The following is a 21,831-nucleotide window of genomic DNA, read 5'->3' as shown; positions in this document are numbered from 1 at the left end:
CGATTTATTTCTTTCATTTTCGATTACAATATATCTTCAAAATTTGTTTGTAATATTTTTCTTCATTCTTATGTAGCGTAAGGACCTAGGCACACATGCAATTTTTAGTTTTCCAATTACTGCTACTATACTAATGCCTCAATGTAAATCGGATACGTTAACTTAAAATTGCAATCAGTTTGCAAAAAATTGCAAACTGTTTGATTGCTTGATTGCATGCCATCATATAGTAACATGTATGTACGTATGCGCGCTTCAATATAAACGTATGGAATAAGCAATCAAACAGTTGTAAAACTAAAAATTGCACGTCTGTCTGAGCCCTAACTTTTCAAGCTTAGATTATTATAAAATTTCTTGGTCAACCCTGCTAAATGTGTAGTTTTTATACATTTATGTATATATTTACAAGTACATACTTATTTTATAAGGACATCGTCAAAAAAGAAAAGGAAAACAGAAACTTAAATAACATGTTAAATTTTAAGAGCCTTTTGAAAAAAAAATAAAAAAAAAGTGTTCTTTTAGAGCCCTTAAAAGGACTTTTTGAATTAATTCTTTGTATAGTAAGTTGCAATGCACGATTACTCAGTAGCAATTCTTTACATTTTTATTTTTAAAATGTAAATTTTGTTTGTGTGTTTATGAAACAGAAATACGTAGGTATGTGTTTAATAAAGGATTAAAGCATTCATTTACAAAATTCGTAAAGAAAAGAAAACTTTTTTTTTTGTTAAGCGTTTAAAAAATAATGAATGAAAATGTGCACTTGTTATTAAGACAACATTGTAGGACAAAATGAACAAAAAAAAAACAATGAATGATAAATTGCAACAATTCAAAAAAATAATAAAAATCAGAAATTTTTGCAAATTTCTTTGCATCACAGAATTTCATCTTTTTCGCTTAAAAGGGTTGATCAAACAAATCTGAAATCAAAATGTTGGCATAAGTATTAAATTATAAGAAATTCTTTTTGTGGAAAATGACAACATATTCAAATATCGTTTAATTTCGCTGGTAGAAAATAATCTTGTCCTTCACATTGCTAATCAAAAATACTTACAATATTGTTGGAACTAAAGGCATAATTTGGATTTTGAGTTGATTGCCTCTTGTACTAGAAAAGGTGACACACGTTTAAACTAAATTTAATGTTTTGTTGAATAAAAGTTGATTTTTTTAACCAACGCTTAGACTTCCATTGACAACAACTAGTTGAACTAAAATTCTTAGGGCACCAAGCTGAAATTAATCTCCAAAGTAAGGAAATTTGCAAAAACATTGTTTGAAACTTTTACGATTCGAATATAAGATAATTTTAAGCTATAGTTTTCATCTAAAACTTTGATTAGCCCTTACTAAAAAAAATATTTGTATAAAGTTTCTATCTTTTTCGTAACGGGAGCTATAAACAAAAAAATTATACAGTTAATATGTATAGACATATTATCATGCATTCATTACACATAAAGTACCTCGGGGTAATAAGGCCTAACTAATAGAAAATCAAAAGCTCTCCAGTTTATTTTTGTAGCGTCAATATATTTTCAAAAACTGACGTGTTTTTAACAAATTGTCACAAAATAAGGCAATTCAGTTAATTACAATAAAAGTTATTTTACCAAAAAAAAAAATTAAAATAGGGCTTATTAAACTTAGTGTGTACAATAAGGCCTATATTCAATTTACTCTAGTATTAACTAAAAAAACAATAAAATTATAGGCACTAAACATAAAATTTCAAAATCAGAATGACATTGTACTTTTAATATTGTATTTTTAAATATATTTTCCCCCCTCGAGATTAAGTCTTTTGAAGAATAAATCTTTGTTAACCAATTACCCCTGTAATTGATTGGTTTTTTCTGTTTAAAACTGGTGATATCTTAGATGATATTTCAAGTCTTGAACAATGTGAATGATTAAAGAACTAATACGTACTCCGAATTTCTCTTACAAATTTAATGAAGGTACTCGTAATAAGGGAAAGCAAAATTTTTAATAAGCCTTATTAAAATCAAGCGACGATTTGATTTTCTTTTATGTCAGTAAAATCACTTCTTATTATAATTTATATAATAGCAACTAATAAAAAAAAATTTTTGATTTCGCTTGGGCCCGTTTTTCGAAGTTTAGACTTTATAATCGATTCCAAGATACCTTACAAGAATTTAAATTTCTTTTAATATATATGTGTACATATATGTATATATATATGTTTGTACTCAAAGTATCGTAAACGATTCCTTAAACTTAAAGTTGTCCATCTTTTTCTTCCGAACAGATTTTAATGTAGAACAGTTTTTTCCATGAAAATTTTTTGATATTTTTACCGTAATTACATTCGAACTGTTTTACTTTTGCCATTTTTACTAGACTTTTTAATGTTATCAATACTTTTTTTGCCCGTATGCGCTACATTGTATATTTTTGTAAAAAGTTGCATTACATGCAACGTACCTACCTACGTACATACATATGTAAGTTTGTAATTTTTCTTTTAATTAATCTTGATTTTTCTAGACTCTAAAAAAATTTGCTTCTTAAACTAATCAATCTAAAATAATACAGCAGTGCCCGAAACGCTCCAAAGCAGTGCTGCATTTACATACATACATAATATGTATCTGAACTTCAAATGCTTTATTATTCAGATTCGGATTTAGTACATTCTTTCATACATACATAACGTACATACATACATAATAGGTATGTACATATATTATGTATTTACATGTGTACACTTCCTTAGGTAAATAAAGTATGTAGGTATGTACATTATGTATATTATAACAAAAGTAAGTACTTAAAGTAAGTAGCAGCTTCTGTTCCAAATTCGGGCTTATTCGTTTTTTTACCTGAATGTTTTATTAATGTGCAGTAAATTAAATAAAATTAATATTAAATTAGTTTTATTCCAAAATAACTAAATTTTAAAATTGAGAATTTTGAGTGTAAAATTTACTTTTGGCACTAACAGTGCATTTACATTATGTAACGTGTACATGTTTATACATACATACATATGTATATACTCGTATGTACATATGTAAAATTTTAATTGAAAAAATATTCTTACAAAATTCTTAAAAATCTTTTTTCAATTGAAAGTGAAATTTTATTTCTGTAAAATCTAACGCAAAAATAAAAATATACATTAGGATGTACATATGTTTGTGTATGCAAAGAAAACCTTCCAAAAAATTCTTGATTCTTCCTGATTCACCGGCATTAGCAACAAAACCACAATTAATCAAGTTTTAACATGTTCTCAATATACACTATATTTTTTCTTAGCTACAAATGTCACGACCACAAATAAAAATAAAAACACAACATTTTTAAATACACATTCCTAATACATACATGTAAGCAAATTCCCCTTAGCGTTTCTGCAATATAAAAATAAAAATATCTGCACACAATTTTAATTTTCAGTTGATTACTTACTACTTGATTGCTACTGAAATCTCACATTAGTGGCTAGTGCAATAAAGAAGCAAACGAATATTTTAAATTGATATTTCATCTCATGTCCAAAATACATTCCGTAGAAAGCATACTTATGCATGCATAAATATCTTCGTATGTATTCGTAAATAGTTGACAGAAAAAATTTCAAAATACTAATGCTACAAATAGAGAAAAGGCATATAAAAGAGGGGAAATATTGTAATGAGATTTGTGGTGTGGTACATCTACTTGTTGTTTTACGCTATCAATATTAGTAGCGACAATTATTAATATATACGGAGAAATACATTACTACATAATAATATGTTAAAAAATGTCATATAGCGATGAACTTTAGTTTTCGATTTCATTTGATTTCACGGACAAACTAACACATACACAACCGGCGTTTATTATTAATACGATTGTTTTGTATTTTTCTTTCTTTTTACAAATATTTTACATTCGTTTAGTTCGTTGCTTTTTAAACCTTGAACGAAAGAAAAATTTTTCTGATTAATTTTTATTTTTTTCTTTTTTAACTTTTCTATTCTTTATGTTGCTTTTGTTTTTTATTTTTTATTATAATATTATTTTGTTTTTGCAATATGAATGATGTGACGACTGTGTGGCGACTAGAAAACGGTTTTTGTAGTTATCAAGAAAGTAGTGCTGTAAATTTAAAAATGAAGATACGACATTAGTTTTGGGCTCTCATATTTCAGCCAACTTTTGCTGTTGTTTTGCCGTGCATGTTAAAAAAAATTGTTCTCGTTGTCCCGTTGATTCGTTAATTCAAAAAGTATTTAAATACTGAACTGAGACATTATGTACCTACACACAAACATATGTATGTACGTACATAACTTATATATAAATTTATACGAGACTCATTTATACATAGTGTAGTATTTTTTCAATTTTTTTATTATTAAATATTGAACAATTTCTATTTTTCAAAAACCAAACAAAACATTACACAAAATCCAAATTGAGCAAAATAGTAAATTCCATTCATACATACATACATTTGCGCGAATGTACATACATACAATACATATCCATATAGAAACTGAGAGAAGAACTGAATTGCTTCGATAAAGTACGTATATACATATATATGTATATACATACATGCATATGAATGATAAGATTGCATGAGTTCGATTGCATTGAGTAGGTACATACATATACGAGTATATACATACATGTAGGTATACACATATGGGTACTCGTTTTTATATAATTTTCGAAATCATATTTTGCAAATTAATAGTACATAATTACTATAGTTAGTGTACATACATATATGTATCTATAAAATAAATGTCCCAAAGCCGTATCTTAAACTTCGCCTGTATGTCCTGTATTGCAAATACAGTTGCACAGTTACAAATAATGTAAAATTGTGTAAATTTATAGATATGTGCCGGTTATATTGTTTAATTACATGGTGTAAGTAGCACTCTGCGCCGATTTTTAATATAAAAATAAAAGAGATTTTTACAAAATCAACACTCCTGTACATACATACATATGTATGTATATCTACAAATTTTACAAAAATATTACACTTGCTTAAAAATCCAACTGATTGAAACCTAGATTCAAAAAAAAATTTTTTTTTTAAAACTTCTAACATATTACAGAAAATTCTGTTATATATAAAATCGTCTCAAAACTGTTAAAAAATTGCATGAAACGAATAAGTCTGTATATACTATGTTGTATTTTATTATATAACTGCCTATATATTACATACATACTTTTGTTACGTACATACATATACATACAAACATGCTTACATCTTTATTTAAATTAATATAAAATATTCTTGTTGCTTATATTATTTTTATCGTATGTTTGTATTAATATTGTGTAAACTACATAATGTTTGTATGTAGAAATAAATTCAAAATAGAATATACCTACATACATATGTTTGTAAAAACTCTAATATAAAAATAGCAGAAGAAAAATAATTTTTTTGTTGTGTCGTGATAAAAATTAATTCATATAATTTAAAACACCACAATCACGTCAACCAAAAAAAAATTTTTTTTTTGGCTACATGCAAATAATAAGAAGGAACGAAAAATAAGAGGCTGGCTGCTTGATATTTCATATAAGTATGTACATATATGCAAGTATGAACACACAAAATTTACATTTATTATTCTTATAAGAAAAAATGAAGTGTTATCATAAAATTTGGACTAACTAAAAATTCACAGTAGCTTCTAAAAGTTCAGTTCTTCAACGTTTTTTAAAATAAAATTAATTACAAAAATATTTTATAATATAAAATTTTATACTTTTGAAATATTTATTAACAGTTTTGGAGTTAGTAAAAGAAAACTGAAAAAACTCAACAACTAAAATTGGCTGAGAAATGAAAGAGTAAAATTATTGTTCCACTCATTTTTAAAACTTATATAAATTATTAATAATAACAATAATAATAGTATAAAGGCGTACATAAATATAAATTCGTCGTATACGGTTTACGGAATACGGTGTAGTATTTTAAAACGTATTTATGTTTGAGGTTGTATTCTGTTATAATACCAACAAAAAAAAATATCATAAATAAATATTATTATAAATGAAAAACAAGATTTTAAATAATAATAATAAAATAATAAAAATAATATATATACAAAACATTATAAAACTTTACGGTACATCATCAACATCAGAGCAGAAAGTACAACAAAAAAAAAAAAATTGTAAGCAAAAAATTATGTTTGTGTTTGTGTCAGTCGATTGAAAATCAAATGCGAATGTATTGGATAGAAAGAGTAGAATAAAATTTGTTGCTTTACTTTTCTGTTTAAATTTTTATTTTTGTTTTGTTTCTTTATAATTTTATTAAGTCGCATGCAGCAATAAAAAATGATTTTCAGTTTCTTTTTCGCTCTCGGTGTAGTAAGTTCGTTGAAAGATTTGGTTTTTTGTTTTTCATTTCTCTTAAGTGATTTATTTTAAAATAAGAAAGAAAACAAGAAGAAAAATAAAATTAAAAACATCAAAAGAAACCTAAACTTGGTGTGTTTTTAAAGAATAAAATAAAGAAATTTCTTTTTTTTTTATAAAGCGAAAATTTAAATTTGTTTTTTTATTATTTTAATTTTTTTTTGTAATAATACAAAGAGGGAGACCTTTTAAATCTTTAATTTTATTTCTGTTTATTTTTAGTTAAATATTTATTTTTTTTTTTTTTGTGTGAATAATGAATAATTAATTATAGAGAAAAATTTCTTATTACAGTCATTAATAAAATTTATTCTTGAAGAAAATAATAATAAAAGTGAAAATTAACAATAATTTTTAATTGAAAAATGAAATGAAAATCCTATTTATTCTATCTGTTGCTCTATGCAATTTCAAAAAAAAAAAAGTGTAATTTAAAAAATAAACAAGACATTTTTTATTTTTAAATTTAAAAATAGTTTAATTTGAAAAAAATAAAAAAAAATTTGTTTTTATTAATAAAAAATTATAATATTTTTTATTTCATTCTTATAAAATATACATACAATTAATACCAGAAACATACTTAGAGTGAGAAATATTAAAAGGAAAAGGAATATATTACCCTACCTATTCTATTCTATTGTAAATCCTATAAAAATCTACCAATTTACTGTTATTTCAAAAAAAAAAAAAATCAATTCTTATTAGAATATTCTTATACACTCGTGTATGTGTGCGTGTGTAATTATTTACCGAGATTTTTATATTACAAAATAAATGTACGCATTAATAATTAAAAAAAAACTTCAAATTAAAAATTTAAAAGCACTTTTTTAAAATAATTGTAAAAATTTTTTCTCTCAAATTTCAAATTAAAATTGGAGTGATTTTTTCAATAAAAAATATAAGAGTGCGTCTAATTTAAATTTTACTTTATTTTTCTGAATAAAAAAGTAAAGTGAAGAAAAAAAAACACGAAATTATTTAAATGGAAAAAAATTTATAACCAAAATATTGAAAAAAATAAAAAACTTGAATTGAAAAAAAAATTTTTTTTATAAACAAAATTAGGTAAATAAGAAGGAAAAAAAATTAAAAGAGAAGAAAAATCAAAATATTTTTGTTTTAAAATTTTCTCTTTTAAATGTATATTGAAGGAATGAGTAAACATCCTTTTGTTTTTTATAATAAATATCTTAAATTTAAATTTAGAATGAAAATTTAAATCGAATTTAATTACCTCAATACTTAACTTTTACAAACACAAATATTAAGTCAAAAAAAAAAAATTAAAAGAAAATTTTTATTAAAAAATTAAAAACGAAAAGGAACAGCAAAAAGTTTTTGATTTAAAAAAAAAAATTAATTTTTAAAAAAACATTTTGTTAAGGGAAAATAACAAAAAAAAATAAAGAATTTAAAATAAATCGAATTTGAGACTTAATAAAAGGTGAAATTAAATTTAAATTTTTTAATTTAATATTTACCTAAGCCCCTATTGTCTTGTATTTTTAAATATTGGTGCTATTTATGAATGATTACCAAATTTTGATTTCTTTCAATGATAGAAAAAATTCCACCAATTGCTTTGAATTATGAAAGTCTATGGGGTTGACCGACCAACTAGTCTAGTTTGAAAGTACATTGAAATCTAGTTAGGATATAAAAAATTTTTCTGATAGAATTTCAAGTAAAAATAAAAATGTTGAAAAACTTTCAAGTAAAATTATTTAGTTGCATAAAACATATTTTATGAAAAAAAAACAAAATGTTTATAAAAAGAAAAAACCTCAGTGAAAATTAGAATTTTAGTACCTAAGTGCTCAAAAAAAAAACTAGGTACCTGTTCAAAAAAAAAACTAGGTACCAACCTACCTATTTTCATCGATAGAACAAAGAATATCAAAAATAAAAATAAATAATAAAATTATTAATTCTGAAAGTATTTTTAATAATTTGTGGAATTATTTCATTATGAAATTCAAAAAAATAATAATATTAATCAAAATATTAAAAAAAAAATATCTTAGTAAGGAAAAGAATTTTTTTAAAATATTGTAAGAATATTTTTAATATGACACTTTTTCAAAAAAAAAATAACAGTATTTTCAAAATTAATTTTTTTTTAGATCTAGTAGATTTTCATATTTATTAGTCAAATTTTTGTGTGTCATTCATGAATAGCACTATGATTTAATTACAATCTTATAATATGTAAGAACATTAAATTAATTACAACATTTTTATACTTTCTTATTTTGTTAATGGAAGTTTAGGTTAATATGTATTTGGACAGGGGTTTTAATTTGAATTGTTTAATAGGTAGTAGGTTGTTGTTGGATTATGAATAAAATTAATTTTTTTGCGTAAAGTGATAAGAAGACTGCGATCACATCCTTAGAGTCTTTCCAAACTTGTTAAGAGCTTTTCTCATTGAAATAATTGGGTATGTAATTGATATTAAGGTTGGTTAAACCTTATTATCCTTTTTTTGTATATTGGTTTCTTCTTTAAATTCTCACCAACAATTTAAATAACCCAAAAATATTCGTTTTTTTTTTTTGTAATAAAAGCTGCTCAAGACATCGAACTTAAATTATCAAATTTTCATTCAAGTTGAAATATATGTATATACACATATAAAAAATTATTGCCGGAAAATATTAAATATTAATATAATAAAGAATATTGGGAAAAGTAAATTTCTAAGAAAACAATTTCAATTATTTTCAACTGAGAAAATGCTAAATTTTAAGAATTTGGATATTTTAGAATTTTTATTTTTATAAATTAATAATTGTTTCCATTTTTGTAACCTTTTAACCTTGTTCATTTCAAATAAAAAAAATTATTCGCTTTCTTATTAATATCCTTATTTAATTAGACAAGCAGGAAATATTATTAATAATTACCTTTCAAGGGTATAAAAAATAAGTTTAGAAAAATATACACATACTCGTACATAGGTATGTACTTTGGTTTATTGAAATGAATGACTTTTAATTTAAATTATTTTTAGGTTACCTCAAAGTAATCATTGTGATAACTGTTAGTTGGTAGGAACTTACCTACCTACCTAAATTATAACTTTCTTTTGCGTTCTCTGAATATAAAAATTTAAGTACACTTATGTATATAAATGTCCAAAATAAATGGCAATTAAAGTTTACCGCTTACCTATCCAATTTAGAATTTTGTTTTTTGCTTTTAGTAAACGAGTCCCTTGAGGTCCAATACTTTATTGTTTACAATTTAAAATCACAGCATTTATTTTTTTTTTTGGTTTCCTTCCGAATTTGTTTCAAATCCATTTCTAGGAAAAATCCATCTTTTACCTATTATCTTTGTAATTAGAATCATAATTAACGTTGCCAATAAATATTTTAACTAGATCTTTGAGTTTCTTCAAATTCTTCAAATTTAAATATTATAACACAAAAATGAAAAATTTAAAAGAAAGCAAATGCTAACTACATAATATAGTTTCAAAATTTTAGAACCTCAATTTAAAATATTTGGTTAAGAGTACGAGAGTTAATAACTATTAAATTTCTCTAGTTTAAATTTCCTCAACTTTCTGCAAATTTTTAAAATCAACAGCGAAAACATGAGCACTAATAAGTAATAAACTTTTTCCTTTATTAATTTATTTATAGAAGTGATAACGAATTTAATTCATAAAAACTTTTTCATACCCTATGATAAACAAATTAAAAAGCAAGATAAAAATATGGAAAAATAATTTTAATATGGTGAATTTTTAATTAAATATAAGAGTTTGTGAAAAAAATTTTGTGAAATTTTAAAACGTTAAAAAGGAAACAAAAATATATATAAATATATTCACGAAATAAAAATTATATATTGTGGTTTGTGTTCCTTTTTGAAAACGATAAACAAAGTAAGCCAAACAATTCAAATTTTTTTATACAAAAACCCAAAATAAATAAAATAAAAAAAGTGTGTAAAATATTTTTAAATTTTTAATCGATTTTTGAAATCGGCTTTAAAATAGCTACTCTTACTGCTTATTCACCATATTCGTTGCTCCTTATGGCTCCCAGAAGGAACAACAATAACCATCATTCACATCCACATTCAGGGGGCGTTATAATTGGTGTCGGCGGAACAACACCCAATTCAGTATCATCTAATTCTTCAAATATCAACAATTTATCTTTGAATCAAAATAATTTACAACAACAACAACAGCAACAGCAATCACCAATCAACAATAATATCAATCAACAAGAACAACAATTGAATCCGATTGTTGATGTTCAAGCTTTACTTGGATTAGCTGAACTAACAATTTCATCATCAAATTTATCAATAATTGATCCACATAATAACAACAATAATAATAATTCATTAATACAAAATAATTCCGCAAATATATTTGATATTCAGCAGCAACAACAGCTCAGTATGTCAAATGAAAATTTATTACGTTGTTGTGTTCCAACCGGTGATTGTTTTAAAGCAGATTCAAATGATTTTGGTATAATTGGTGTTGATGATTTAAGTGAATGCATTCGTGTTATATGCAATAATGAAAATTGCACTGCTGGACAGTATATGCATCGTGAATGCTTTGAATCTTGGGAACAAACTGTTCTCAATACATTGAAATCAATTGGACGTGCTAGATCATGGTCTGATCGTCAACGTCAACAGAATTTGTGGACTAAAAAAGGTTATGATTTAGTATACAAGGCATGCGGTTGTAAATGTGGACGGGGTCATTTGAAAAAAGATTTAGATTGGACACCACCACCACCCCAAAATACTAATGTTTTTGGCCGGTCTGATGATGAATCTAATAAAAAGAAGAAGAAAAAAAATAAGAATAATCAAAAACCGACTTTAACAATTTCATCAAATAATATCAATAATAACAATACCAGCAACGGCGGTATTAATGCCAATAACAATGGCAATGGTAATTATCATACCAATACTAATATTGCAAAACAACCAACCACACCAAATGGTAATACAAACCATACAAATATGAATGGTAATACAAACAATTCGAATGGTTTGATTGAATTAAGACAACGTACTGGAAGTTTATCATCATCTAATGGTAGTACATCACCACCAGTTTCTGCTTCAAGTGATCATAGTATTTCACCAATTCATAATAATGGAAATTTATCAAATGGTATTGGTGGTGTTTTAGCTAATGGTGTCATGAAAAAACAATCTATTACTAATCAACCACAACAGCAACAACAGCAACAAATGTCACAAGAACAATATCAACAACATTTAATGCAACAACAGCATACTGCACAGCAATTGGCTAAAACAAAAGTTGAAATTCATTCGGAACGTGTAAGGTAAGTCTTAAAATCAATACTCAATGTCATATTTTTTTTAATTAATTTAAGAAGTTCATAAAACTATGTGACAAAATATTTAATGTGGAATGGTCTGAAGATCAAATCCAAGAACTCCTTATTTTTCTGGTTAATTTAAGTTACATTAAAAGATCAAACTAAATTAGCATTTCATATTGTATTAAAATAGTTTGCGACAAAAATATGTGAATATTTATTCTGATTTCAAATTTAATTTAATATTGAAACGAAAAATCTTTGTTACCTACTTTCCGAAATTATATTAGGTATGAAAACCTAAAATATGTAAGTACCTTCTTATATTTTTCTCATAATTGGTAGCCAAATTTATTACTTTTGATCACAAGAATTCCTCATTGAAATTTTAAAATAAAAATTCGAAAAGGCTTTTTAAAAATGAAAGTCGCAAATTGTGTCAAAAAATAAACTGCAATGACCCTTTTAAAGGACGTTGCAAAACAAAGTAACAAGATGTTGAATGTTGCAAATTTTGAAGGGATTAGAAAAATTAAATCAGACGTGAGACACAATTTGCACAAATATATTGATTGCATTTCTTAAATCCATCAGAAAAATTATTAAATTTCTCTAAATGTAGTCCTAAATAAACTGGAATCCTTAATTTTTCGAAAATAATATTGACATTGACAATGTTTCATTCTTTTCTGAAATTTCTAAAGATATTGTTATATAGACTGTATGTAATGGTTATGATTTTCAATTTAAATATTAAAATTTGAAATTTCCCTTCAAAAATTTTTAAATTTCAATTTTTTAATAAATATTTAGTTAAGGGCTTTGCATAAATTTTCATATAAAAAAATTTTTTTATTATAAACTCACTTTTTAAATTTATTGAGAAAATTATTCAATTTCGTTCCTTTTTTTGCCCTTTTATTTCCGATTCCTTCAAAAAAAAGTTTTATTATCATGAAATATAAATAACAAAAAAAAAAAAGACGAAAGAAAAAATAAACATCCTTCAATCACAAAACAAATTCCAACCCTTGAAGTCTCAAAATATTTTTCCTCTATCTTTCCTTATTTTGAATACAAAAATAAATAAAATACACATTTAATAATAAAAAAAAGGAAAAAACAAAAAAAAATAAATATATAAAAACAAATTCGTTTCCCTTTTCGTTGTTACAAATTTCCATTTTATAACATTTCAAATATAAAATCATAATACAGACACAATAATAACAATAACAATAAACAGCAAGAACAACGACAGCTAACATTGATAGAAACATCACCCAAAAAATGTCCGTCCTTGAACTTGAACTTAACTTAAAACATGTGCCTAATATCAAAATCCCCTAAATAAGAAGAAAAAAAAAACTGAGAAACACAAATACATTTAAATAAATAAATATAAGTAAGCAAAAAAAAAAAAAATATTCTAATAAAAATTCCCAAAAGTTTTCACGACAAAATATCCTCCTACACATTTGTGTTTTTTTTTTTTTTCATTTTTATCACAAAAAAAATATTATCAAGTCTTTCTTACACACATTTTTTCTTTTGTTCTCGTTTTTTTTTTTTGTATTACGCTTAATCTGTAATACACAAATGTGTATAACTAAGAAAAATTGTATATGAAGGATATTTTAATATTTTCTTCGATAAAATTTTATGTATACTCAAATAAGTAGGTGGATATCCTTTAAGAAAATAAAAGAAAATTTAAACTTTTTAAAAAAAAAATAAAAATGAGAAATTTTCAGATGCCTAACATGCCAAACTGTCTACAAAATTAGTGGTGGGAGCAAAAGTTCAAGATAAAAGAATAATTTCTTTATTATAATTTTTTTTTTTTTGCAAGTTTTTTAAGTCATTTAACATTTTGAAATTTTTAATCTACCGGGAAATCATTTACCCTTGTATACGATATTTATATGTGTGTTATACGTACACATATATGTGATTTTTGATATACAAAATTTGTTTCTAAATTTTTTCATATGTATAAGATCACATTCTAGAAGGTTGCACACAACACATATGTAATTATTGTAATTTAAAAATAAATAATTTTTATCTATGCATAATGTCTGGATAGAATCTCTTAATTTTAGATTTCAATTAACTTTGTATTGCGTACTAAACATAAAAGTAAATTTATTCTAACATTTTTCCAAAAAAAAAAAAAAAAACAAATTATTTCAATGTAGATTAAAATATCAAAATCTCTGAAAAGAAGGCACAATTTATCAGAGCCCTCTAAGTAATGTAATACTATTCCATAATAATATTCTGTACTTACTAACTTAATAATGTCCCTACTCATATCTTAGAACTTGTATTCTAATATAGAACAAATGTTGGATTCAATTACATTAACTTCTAAGTGCTCAAAATTCTAGAAGATCATATGTATCATCTATTTTGGAAAAAAAAACGCTTAAGGTTGAAATATTATTTAAATGTGCAATTTCGAATTTCGTCACATTTCTTCAAATTGTTTCAGAATTTTAAAAACAAAATTTGTTTTAGTATCACAATGAGAGAATAACGAAACAATTGTGTAACTTTAGTAAATGTTATATATTACGTAAAACATGTGTTCTTTTTAATTATTGTACTTATACATAAAATCATCTTCGAAAATAAAATGAGAAATTAATATTAAAATTCGAAAGAAAATAATTCTAATTTTGATTGTTATTGGACTTACAATAATTATAAACTAATGTAATTGTAACTACAGCTTACATTATAAACTAATATAAATGTTAAATGTAAGTTAGACTTACAATATAACTTCATTAAATATGAAATTATTCAATAAAATATAGAAAAAACTATGTGTTCTTAAACTGTTCCTAATTGAACCTGACAAAAATTTTTTCTAATTGGAACATTTTTAAAGTTATAGACTTTCTTAACTACCAGCCTTAGTCTCTTTAGAAAATATCGTTGCCCGAAATATTTAGAAAATTTAATTTATCATTATCAAACAGAAAATTACTGACGTTGTACAAAGCCTTTTAACAATAATTCTTGTAAAATTTTTAAAAAATTCATTTTTAAGCAAGCATACGATCAAATTTCATTTACAAGTCACATGATTTTTTTTTTCCAAAATTTCGATTTTCTTATCAATAATAATTGTCATACACACCCACACATCTTTACAATTCAATTTTTTTTTTTCAAATTTCATTTAAATTTTCTTTGACAACGAAACTTACGTAAAACCTCCTACTTATCACACTTTTCATTTATCAAAAATTAAATATCAAATATGTATAAATTTTTTTCTACTGAAAATAATTTAAAACCAAAACAATTACATTCTAAAACATTAAACATTATGTATATAATTACGTTTCTATGTATGTGTTATACAAAGTGTTATACAAAATAAGATTACTTACTTACTTATATAATATTTATCCTACCAATGGATATTAAACATTTTCCCATTTTGATTATAAAAATTTATTTTCTTTAATAAGAAACAAAAAAAAATTTTTCATAAGAACTTTTGAACCAAAAAACTCACATACTGAAAATAGAAATAAGAAAACAAAAAAAAAAAACTCCTCAAGGAACCTTAAGTAGTAATAAAAAACATTTGAGTACAGCGAACAAACGAAACAAAGAAAACAACAAAAATGTTATTAAATAATTTTCTTTCCCTTCCCCACTCCTCTGTAAAATTGGAAAAAACAGCAGTCATATAGAAGTTGTTTAGAGGCCAAAAATCTTTAAATTTTTATTCAATGAAAAAAAAATCCTTTTTTCTTTTTTTTTTTTTGCTCTTATTTATTATTTTTAATATAGAATTCTTTTTTCGGCATAAGTTCTAAAGTATACTAAATATATGAATAGCATGGGCTTGTATAACTTGTATATTTAGGCTTACATACATATTTATATAAAAAAACAAAGTATACAAATTTATATTTAACTCTGAGAAATTACGTCTCGTTTTAAATTCTTTAAATATTAATAACTTTCCTTTTTTTTTTATTTTAACCTTTTACTTCTCTTTTTCTCCCATTCTCTTTACATTTTTTTCATCTGTTTTGTTGCCTGCCGCCCTACCTAGTCCCTATATTTAAATTATTCTTTTCATTTTGCGATTAATATCCTTTTGAAAAAGGAGTGCCATTTTTAACAGATAATAAACAAAAAATGAAAAACAGAAGAAAAACTTCGCCTTTTGTCCTTGTATATTGTTTAAAAAAAAAGTACAAAATGCAAAAACAAAAAAGAAATTTTATTTTTTTAAAGAGATTTTTCTTTAATTTAAAGGATCATATTCATAAAATAATAACAACGGAATGAATGATAACAACAACGACACCTACAATATAACAAAAAAAAAATAATTCTCTATAAATTTTTAAATTACAAAAAAAAAAATTTTTTTTTTTTACGTATTATTTTTGTTTTTGCCGTCAAAATAATACTCCTAACCTCAACAAAAACAAAAGTACATGAAAATCAAAATAAAAAACAAACAAAACATCCTTTTGGAAAAGAAGAAATTCCCTAAAAAAAAAATGTTTTGTGAATAATATCCTAAATATCCTAATATCAAATTCTTTGCGTAAGGACTTTTTATTTATTTGTTTTTTTCTTTTTTTAGTTTTCATAATTTTTTTTCTTCTATACAAGTGTAAGCATATTTCTCATTTTCTTGTCTCCTAAAATTTTTTTTTTAGTATAACACAACCTAAGTAAATTAAATTTTTTTTATACAAACATACACAGGCACACACACACGCCAATTAATTTTATAAGGAAAAATTGAATGCGTGTATTGTGTAAATTTTTATTTGTAGTGGTAGGGAAAAATTTGCGTAATTATATAGACGTATAAAGGGTAGCTTAAAAATGTTTTTCTTTTCTGTTATACATACATATTTTTGTAGTAGTTAAAATTGAAGGAAAATTTTTATTATAATAAGATTTTGTTTTAGGTTCAATGTTTTTTTGTTACATTTGGGAACGTTAAAATATAAAAACCAAAAGGACTAAATAGAAAATGAAATTCAATGAACTTTGAATGAAAAAAAAATTTTGCCTTTATTATTGAAAAATTTTCAGGATATTTGACATTTTATAACACATAACGTAGTTATTTTACTTTATTATTCAATTTTACATTATGTATTAATTTTTATATGAAAACAAAATTTTAATTAATTTTTCTTTTGAATTACGTAATTTATTTACAAATTAAGCATATGGTGTAGTAAAGCTTTAAATTAATTTTGATTTTTATGAAAAATAAAAATAGGTACCACAAAAATAACATTTGGGACATAGGTTATTAATAAATTAGAAATAATTAATTCTCATTAAATAAAGAATCAAAGATTCCTAGAAAAATTTAAAACAAAAATGCAATTTTTCACTTTGATTTAATTAAATCATTCAATAATTTATAAATATTTAATTTTGCATAACAAATTTTAAAATATTTTAATTTAAAAATCAAAATTTTTAATTTAAAATATTCTTCATTCAAAACGGTGTAAGGAATTTTTATATTAACATTAATTCATAATTTTATATTCTAACATTAATTACAAATAACATTAACATTTATTAAATTAAATTAAAATTTAGAATAACTTAACTACTCTCATACTTGTAAAAACAAAAACGAAAAATTAAAATTGTCACAGTGCGTTTGCACTCAATTTCACTATTATTCTAATTTTGTTTGATTTTCATCTAGTAAGTCAGTAAGTGTTCAAATAATTTTAATAAAATTTTTTTTAACATTGCGTAAATATAATGTTACTGTAAACAGGTACATATAAATGTTAAAAAAAAATATTTTCTGTTTAATTTGTTTGTAATACATGCACGCATTTTTCTCAGAGAAAAATTTTTACAGAAAAACATGATGAAGAAAAAATGTGTTTTATTTTTTTTCCTGTTACTCTCTTTCAAATTTCTAATAAATAATATAAGAGATTGGGGAGAATGAAAAATGAATATATATATTAAAAAATCTATGTATTTTTATTAAAGCCGAAAAAAAAATCTAATCATGGTAAAAATTTCCACTTGTATTAACATTATTATTGTGTGTTAGCTGTTAGTATACTATTAATACCCTCCCCGCCACTTTCTTATTATCCTATCCAAGAAATTATACTATACAATTCAAAAACTTATCACATAATTTTGTTTGTTTGTATGGATACGAACAAATTCGAATCTGTTATTTTTTAAAACCAAAAAAAAAAAAAAAAAAATTGAAATAAATAAGAAAAAATAGAAAAGCACAAAATAATTTTAGAACTTAATTTTTTAGAATTTTTTTTTTTTTGTTGATTTTGTTCAACTATAGTTAGATATACATCCATACATATGTATGTGCTCATATGTACATAATAGAAATTTTTAAAATGGGCATTTCATGTGTGTTTTTATTTTATTATTATTTTTTTTTTCTAATTAAGGTAGTAAGTATTTAAGCAAGTTGTAGTTTTGTTTTAATATACAGTGGTGGTGGGGCGCTCATCCAAATAAATATTTTTTTTTTTTATTTTTTTTTAGAAAGAAATTTATTAGTTTTTTGTTTACTTTAAATAAAAATTATAATGATGTTGTTTTTTGTTTTCATACCACATACATACATACATACATATGTACATACACAATATAAATATTTATATAGATATTCTTTTCAGATATTCGATTAAATTCAATACTTATGTACGTATGTATGTACCTAATAATATTCTTAAAATCTATGTAAATAATCAAGAAATCTGAAAATTTAAAAAGATTTTTCTGTTCTCTAGGATTATTTTTTTTCCTTCTTTTTCCATACTTTTTATTTTTAAATTTAAAAAAAAAATTTATTCTATTTTTAGAATAAAAATAAAGTTTATAAATAAATTTAATATGCGTATATAAAAATACATGCATGTATGTATGTATGTAATATAAAAAAATTAAAATTTTCGAAATAAAATAATTGTATTTCATTTTATTTTTATTTATTTTTCATTTACTTTACAAAATTCAATTTAATATTTTTTTTTAACAATTTTCACTCTTCATTTGAGTTTTGATTTATTTAAGTTATTTAAAGAGAAACAAAAAAATTTTAATATTAGGCAATTTTATTTTTGTTTGTCTTTTTGTGAGTAATTCTAGAATTAGGAACGGCTGCCGGCTGATATAATATTCTGTATAGTATAAAATATATGTACATTATATCTAAAAACATGTTGGTATTAATAACGAAATTTATAGATTTAGTAATTTAGTATGTTTGTTTGTATATGTGGGCTTAATAAAACGAAACGAAGGAAATTTAGAAAAACAATACACTTATGAAAAATTTTAATTTTTTTTTGTATATGTAAGTAGTACTTATATGTACAAGCTTATATACATTATTTGTTCTGAATAGAAAGAGAGAGAGTATGGTATTAGGAAACAAACAAACCAAACAAGTAGGGGATAGAAAGAAGTAACCAAAAAATAAGAAAAAAAAATTACAAAACACAATGAAATGGAAAAAAATGAAATGTTTAAAAGTAAGAGTAGAAAAAAAAAATACTGTAATAATCAAAATATTTTTGACCTTGAACTTGGAATTTCTTTTTTTTTATTTCAATTTTCTTTTTTTTTTTATAATTTTCTATACTTAGGCAGAATATGTTTTTATTTTTGGAATACATTTGTTTTTTAGAGGGAGTTGTAGTTTTAATTTTTTTTTTGAAGGAAAAATCATAATTCCATAATTAATAAATGAGAAAGTAGAAGTGTAAGAAGATAGAAGCGGGTGGCTAAACAATGACTAATGAAAGATATTTGGGTAATGAGAGTTGTTGTTTGGGCAAAGAAAATTGAAAAAAAAAAAATGAATTTTGAACACAAATTAACAAACACACTAACATGTGAATGTGTTTATAAATATTTACATACATACACATAATAATATGTAAATAAGTATGTAACGTATTTTTTATTATTATTAACCCTACATAGGTTACTGCTTTTTCTACTCATACAATATTACGGGCTTGGATCAAATTTTTAATTTCAGCTTATATTAGAAAATTTTAATAAAATCAAATAATAACTTTTTTTTTTATTGTAACACTTTTTATAATGTTACTTGGATGAGTCACTTTTTAAAGTTTTTAAATAAACAAATTTTATCCTCGGGAATCTTTAATTCCGTGTTGCATTTTAATTTTTGTCAATTTTAATATAGGCTAAAGTTGTGGATTAATGTAGTGAAGTAAAACTTTTTAATACAATTTTATAAAAGAGAATGGTGTCATATATTGACATTTGAAAAAAAGTAATACTACTTATATTAATGCGCGGTTATTTTGTGCCTTGAATTAATATATACCGCCCTTTTTGAAAATTTAAATGAAATTATACATGAAGAGCAGTTTTTTTAACAAATAAAAGTGGCACAATTAACTTAAGAAAACGAATAAATTTCTTTAGGACGCAAATTCTTCCCGCAAACGGTTCTAGGGTTAATCAATTTTCTAACAAATTTTAAATTCAGTTAATTCTAAGTAAATAAATTAAGTTGGCTAAGTAATAAGAATACTGAAAACAAAATAAAAAGAGAAATGTAGAGGAAGGGGAATACAAAGAAAAAAAAATTACTTTGTGTGCGCGGTGCGGGTGTTAACATTAAAATTAAAAGAGAAAAATACAAAAAGAAAGAGAGTGTATGCAGAAAGTGTCGTGTAGTGTAGGTTTTAATATTTGATTAAATACACGATTTGTATGATAATAGAATTTTTAATTTGTGTGTTTAAAAATAATAAATTGTTTTATAGAAAAAAAAAAAAAAAATTAAGCTAATCACGATTTTTCTTTACATGCACATACTTATAAAGTAAATTTATGACCGTATTTAATAAATTTGATTCGAGTTAATTTTCTTACTTAAAAAATATATATTAATTACTTTGACATTTAAACAAATATACTTCTGTCAAAAAATTATGTAGGCTTTATCCAATATGTTCACGCACATACAAACATAATGTACCTATCTCCTTTTCACATTATTTCAAGTAATAAGTAAATTTGTGCAATTATGTAGAACGGCTGTGTATTTTAAATTTAGAGGGTATTTTATTGAAATTCAAACTAGGCCATTAAAATCTTACGTTTATTACAACAATATCTTTGATATTTGAAATTTATAATAATAACAGAAATGTTAATGATATTATTAAGGGTATTCTTGATAAATGGTCAACAACATTATTTGATCATGCCCTAATTGAAATTTAAATAGGAAAATGTAGAAAAATATCCCAATAAAATTAGCTTTTAGATTGATTCTTTTCTGCCCTGAATCAAAATCAATAAATTGCAAATTTAAAGCTTTCCAGGCAGAATTTTGATTTTAAGAACTTTAAACGTTTATGTAAATGCTTGCAAATAAACACTATTAATTGGAAAAAGGTTTTTTGAGGTGGCACCCTCAGGTTACCACTAAATAGGTACGCAGATTAATTTTTTTACATGTTCTGTGTTGTTGAATAAATCAAATGAAATTCAATTATATTTTTTTTCCTATAATGTAAGAAATAAGAAAATTATGAATGTATAATGGAAATTATTTATTGAAATCTACTAATTAAGTAAGTTATCTTAATCGAATTGTAATATTATCAAATAAAATACACCTAGATTCAATTTACATAAAATGGGCACTTTATTTATATTAAAAATTCATGAATGTTATAGGTATTTTGTTTAATTCTTAAAGATTCCGGTGATTTGTGTATTGAGTGTTTGAAAGGTCTCAATAATTTATGTATATGGTAAAATTTATTTATTACTTATAGTGTTAGTATATGAAATTTTAATTGTTCGGTAGAATAAGGGTCACGGAAACAATTCGTAAAAATTTATGTGAGCATTTTAATACCCAATTCTTTCGATTATTTTAATCTTAATTTAAAATTTTAAGCCCAACTATTATATAGATGCATTATATAGGATAAAAATATTTGACTTAATGTTTTTTTCAAGTAATTTTTCGCTTTTTGTTGTTATTTCA

The 21,831-nt window shown here is 23.4% G+C and overlaps 1 protein-coding gene across 2 annotated transcripts in view; it reads left to right on the top strand.

The window, feature by feature from the left end:
• Positions 1-7,567: 7,567 nt before the first annotated feature.
• Positions 7,568-21,831, top strand: part of LOC129609479 (headcase protein-like) — an 88,251-nt gene continuing 73,987 nt past the window's right edge. For both annotated transcript variants that reach the window (XM_055521400.1, XM_055521407.1), the window contains exons 1-2: positions 7,568-7,882; positions 10,089-11,777. In XM_055521400.1, the coding sequence (XP_055377375.1) occupies positions 10,486-11,777 (1,292 nt within the window). In that variant the 5' untranslated portion in view covers positions 7,568-7,882; positions 10,089-10,485. The remainder of the gene's footprint in view (positions 7,883-10,088; positions 11,778-21,831) is intronic.

This window comes from Condylostylus longicornis, unplaced genomic scaffold (assembly GCF_029603195.1).
Source record: "Condylostylus longicornis isolate FDR11 unplaced genomic scaffold, ASM2960319v2 ptg000004l, whole genome shotgun sequence".
NCBI lineage: Eukaryota > Metazoa > Arthropoda > Insecta > Diptera > Dolichopodidae > Condylostylus > Condylostylus longicornis.
The sequence above is the reverse complement of the archived record's forward strand: the minus strand, read 5'-3'. Positions and strand labels throughout refer to the sequence as shown.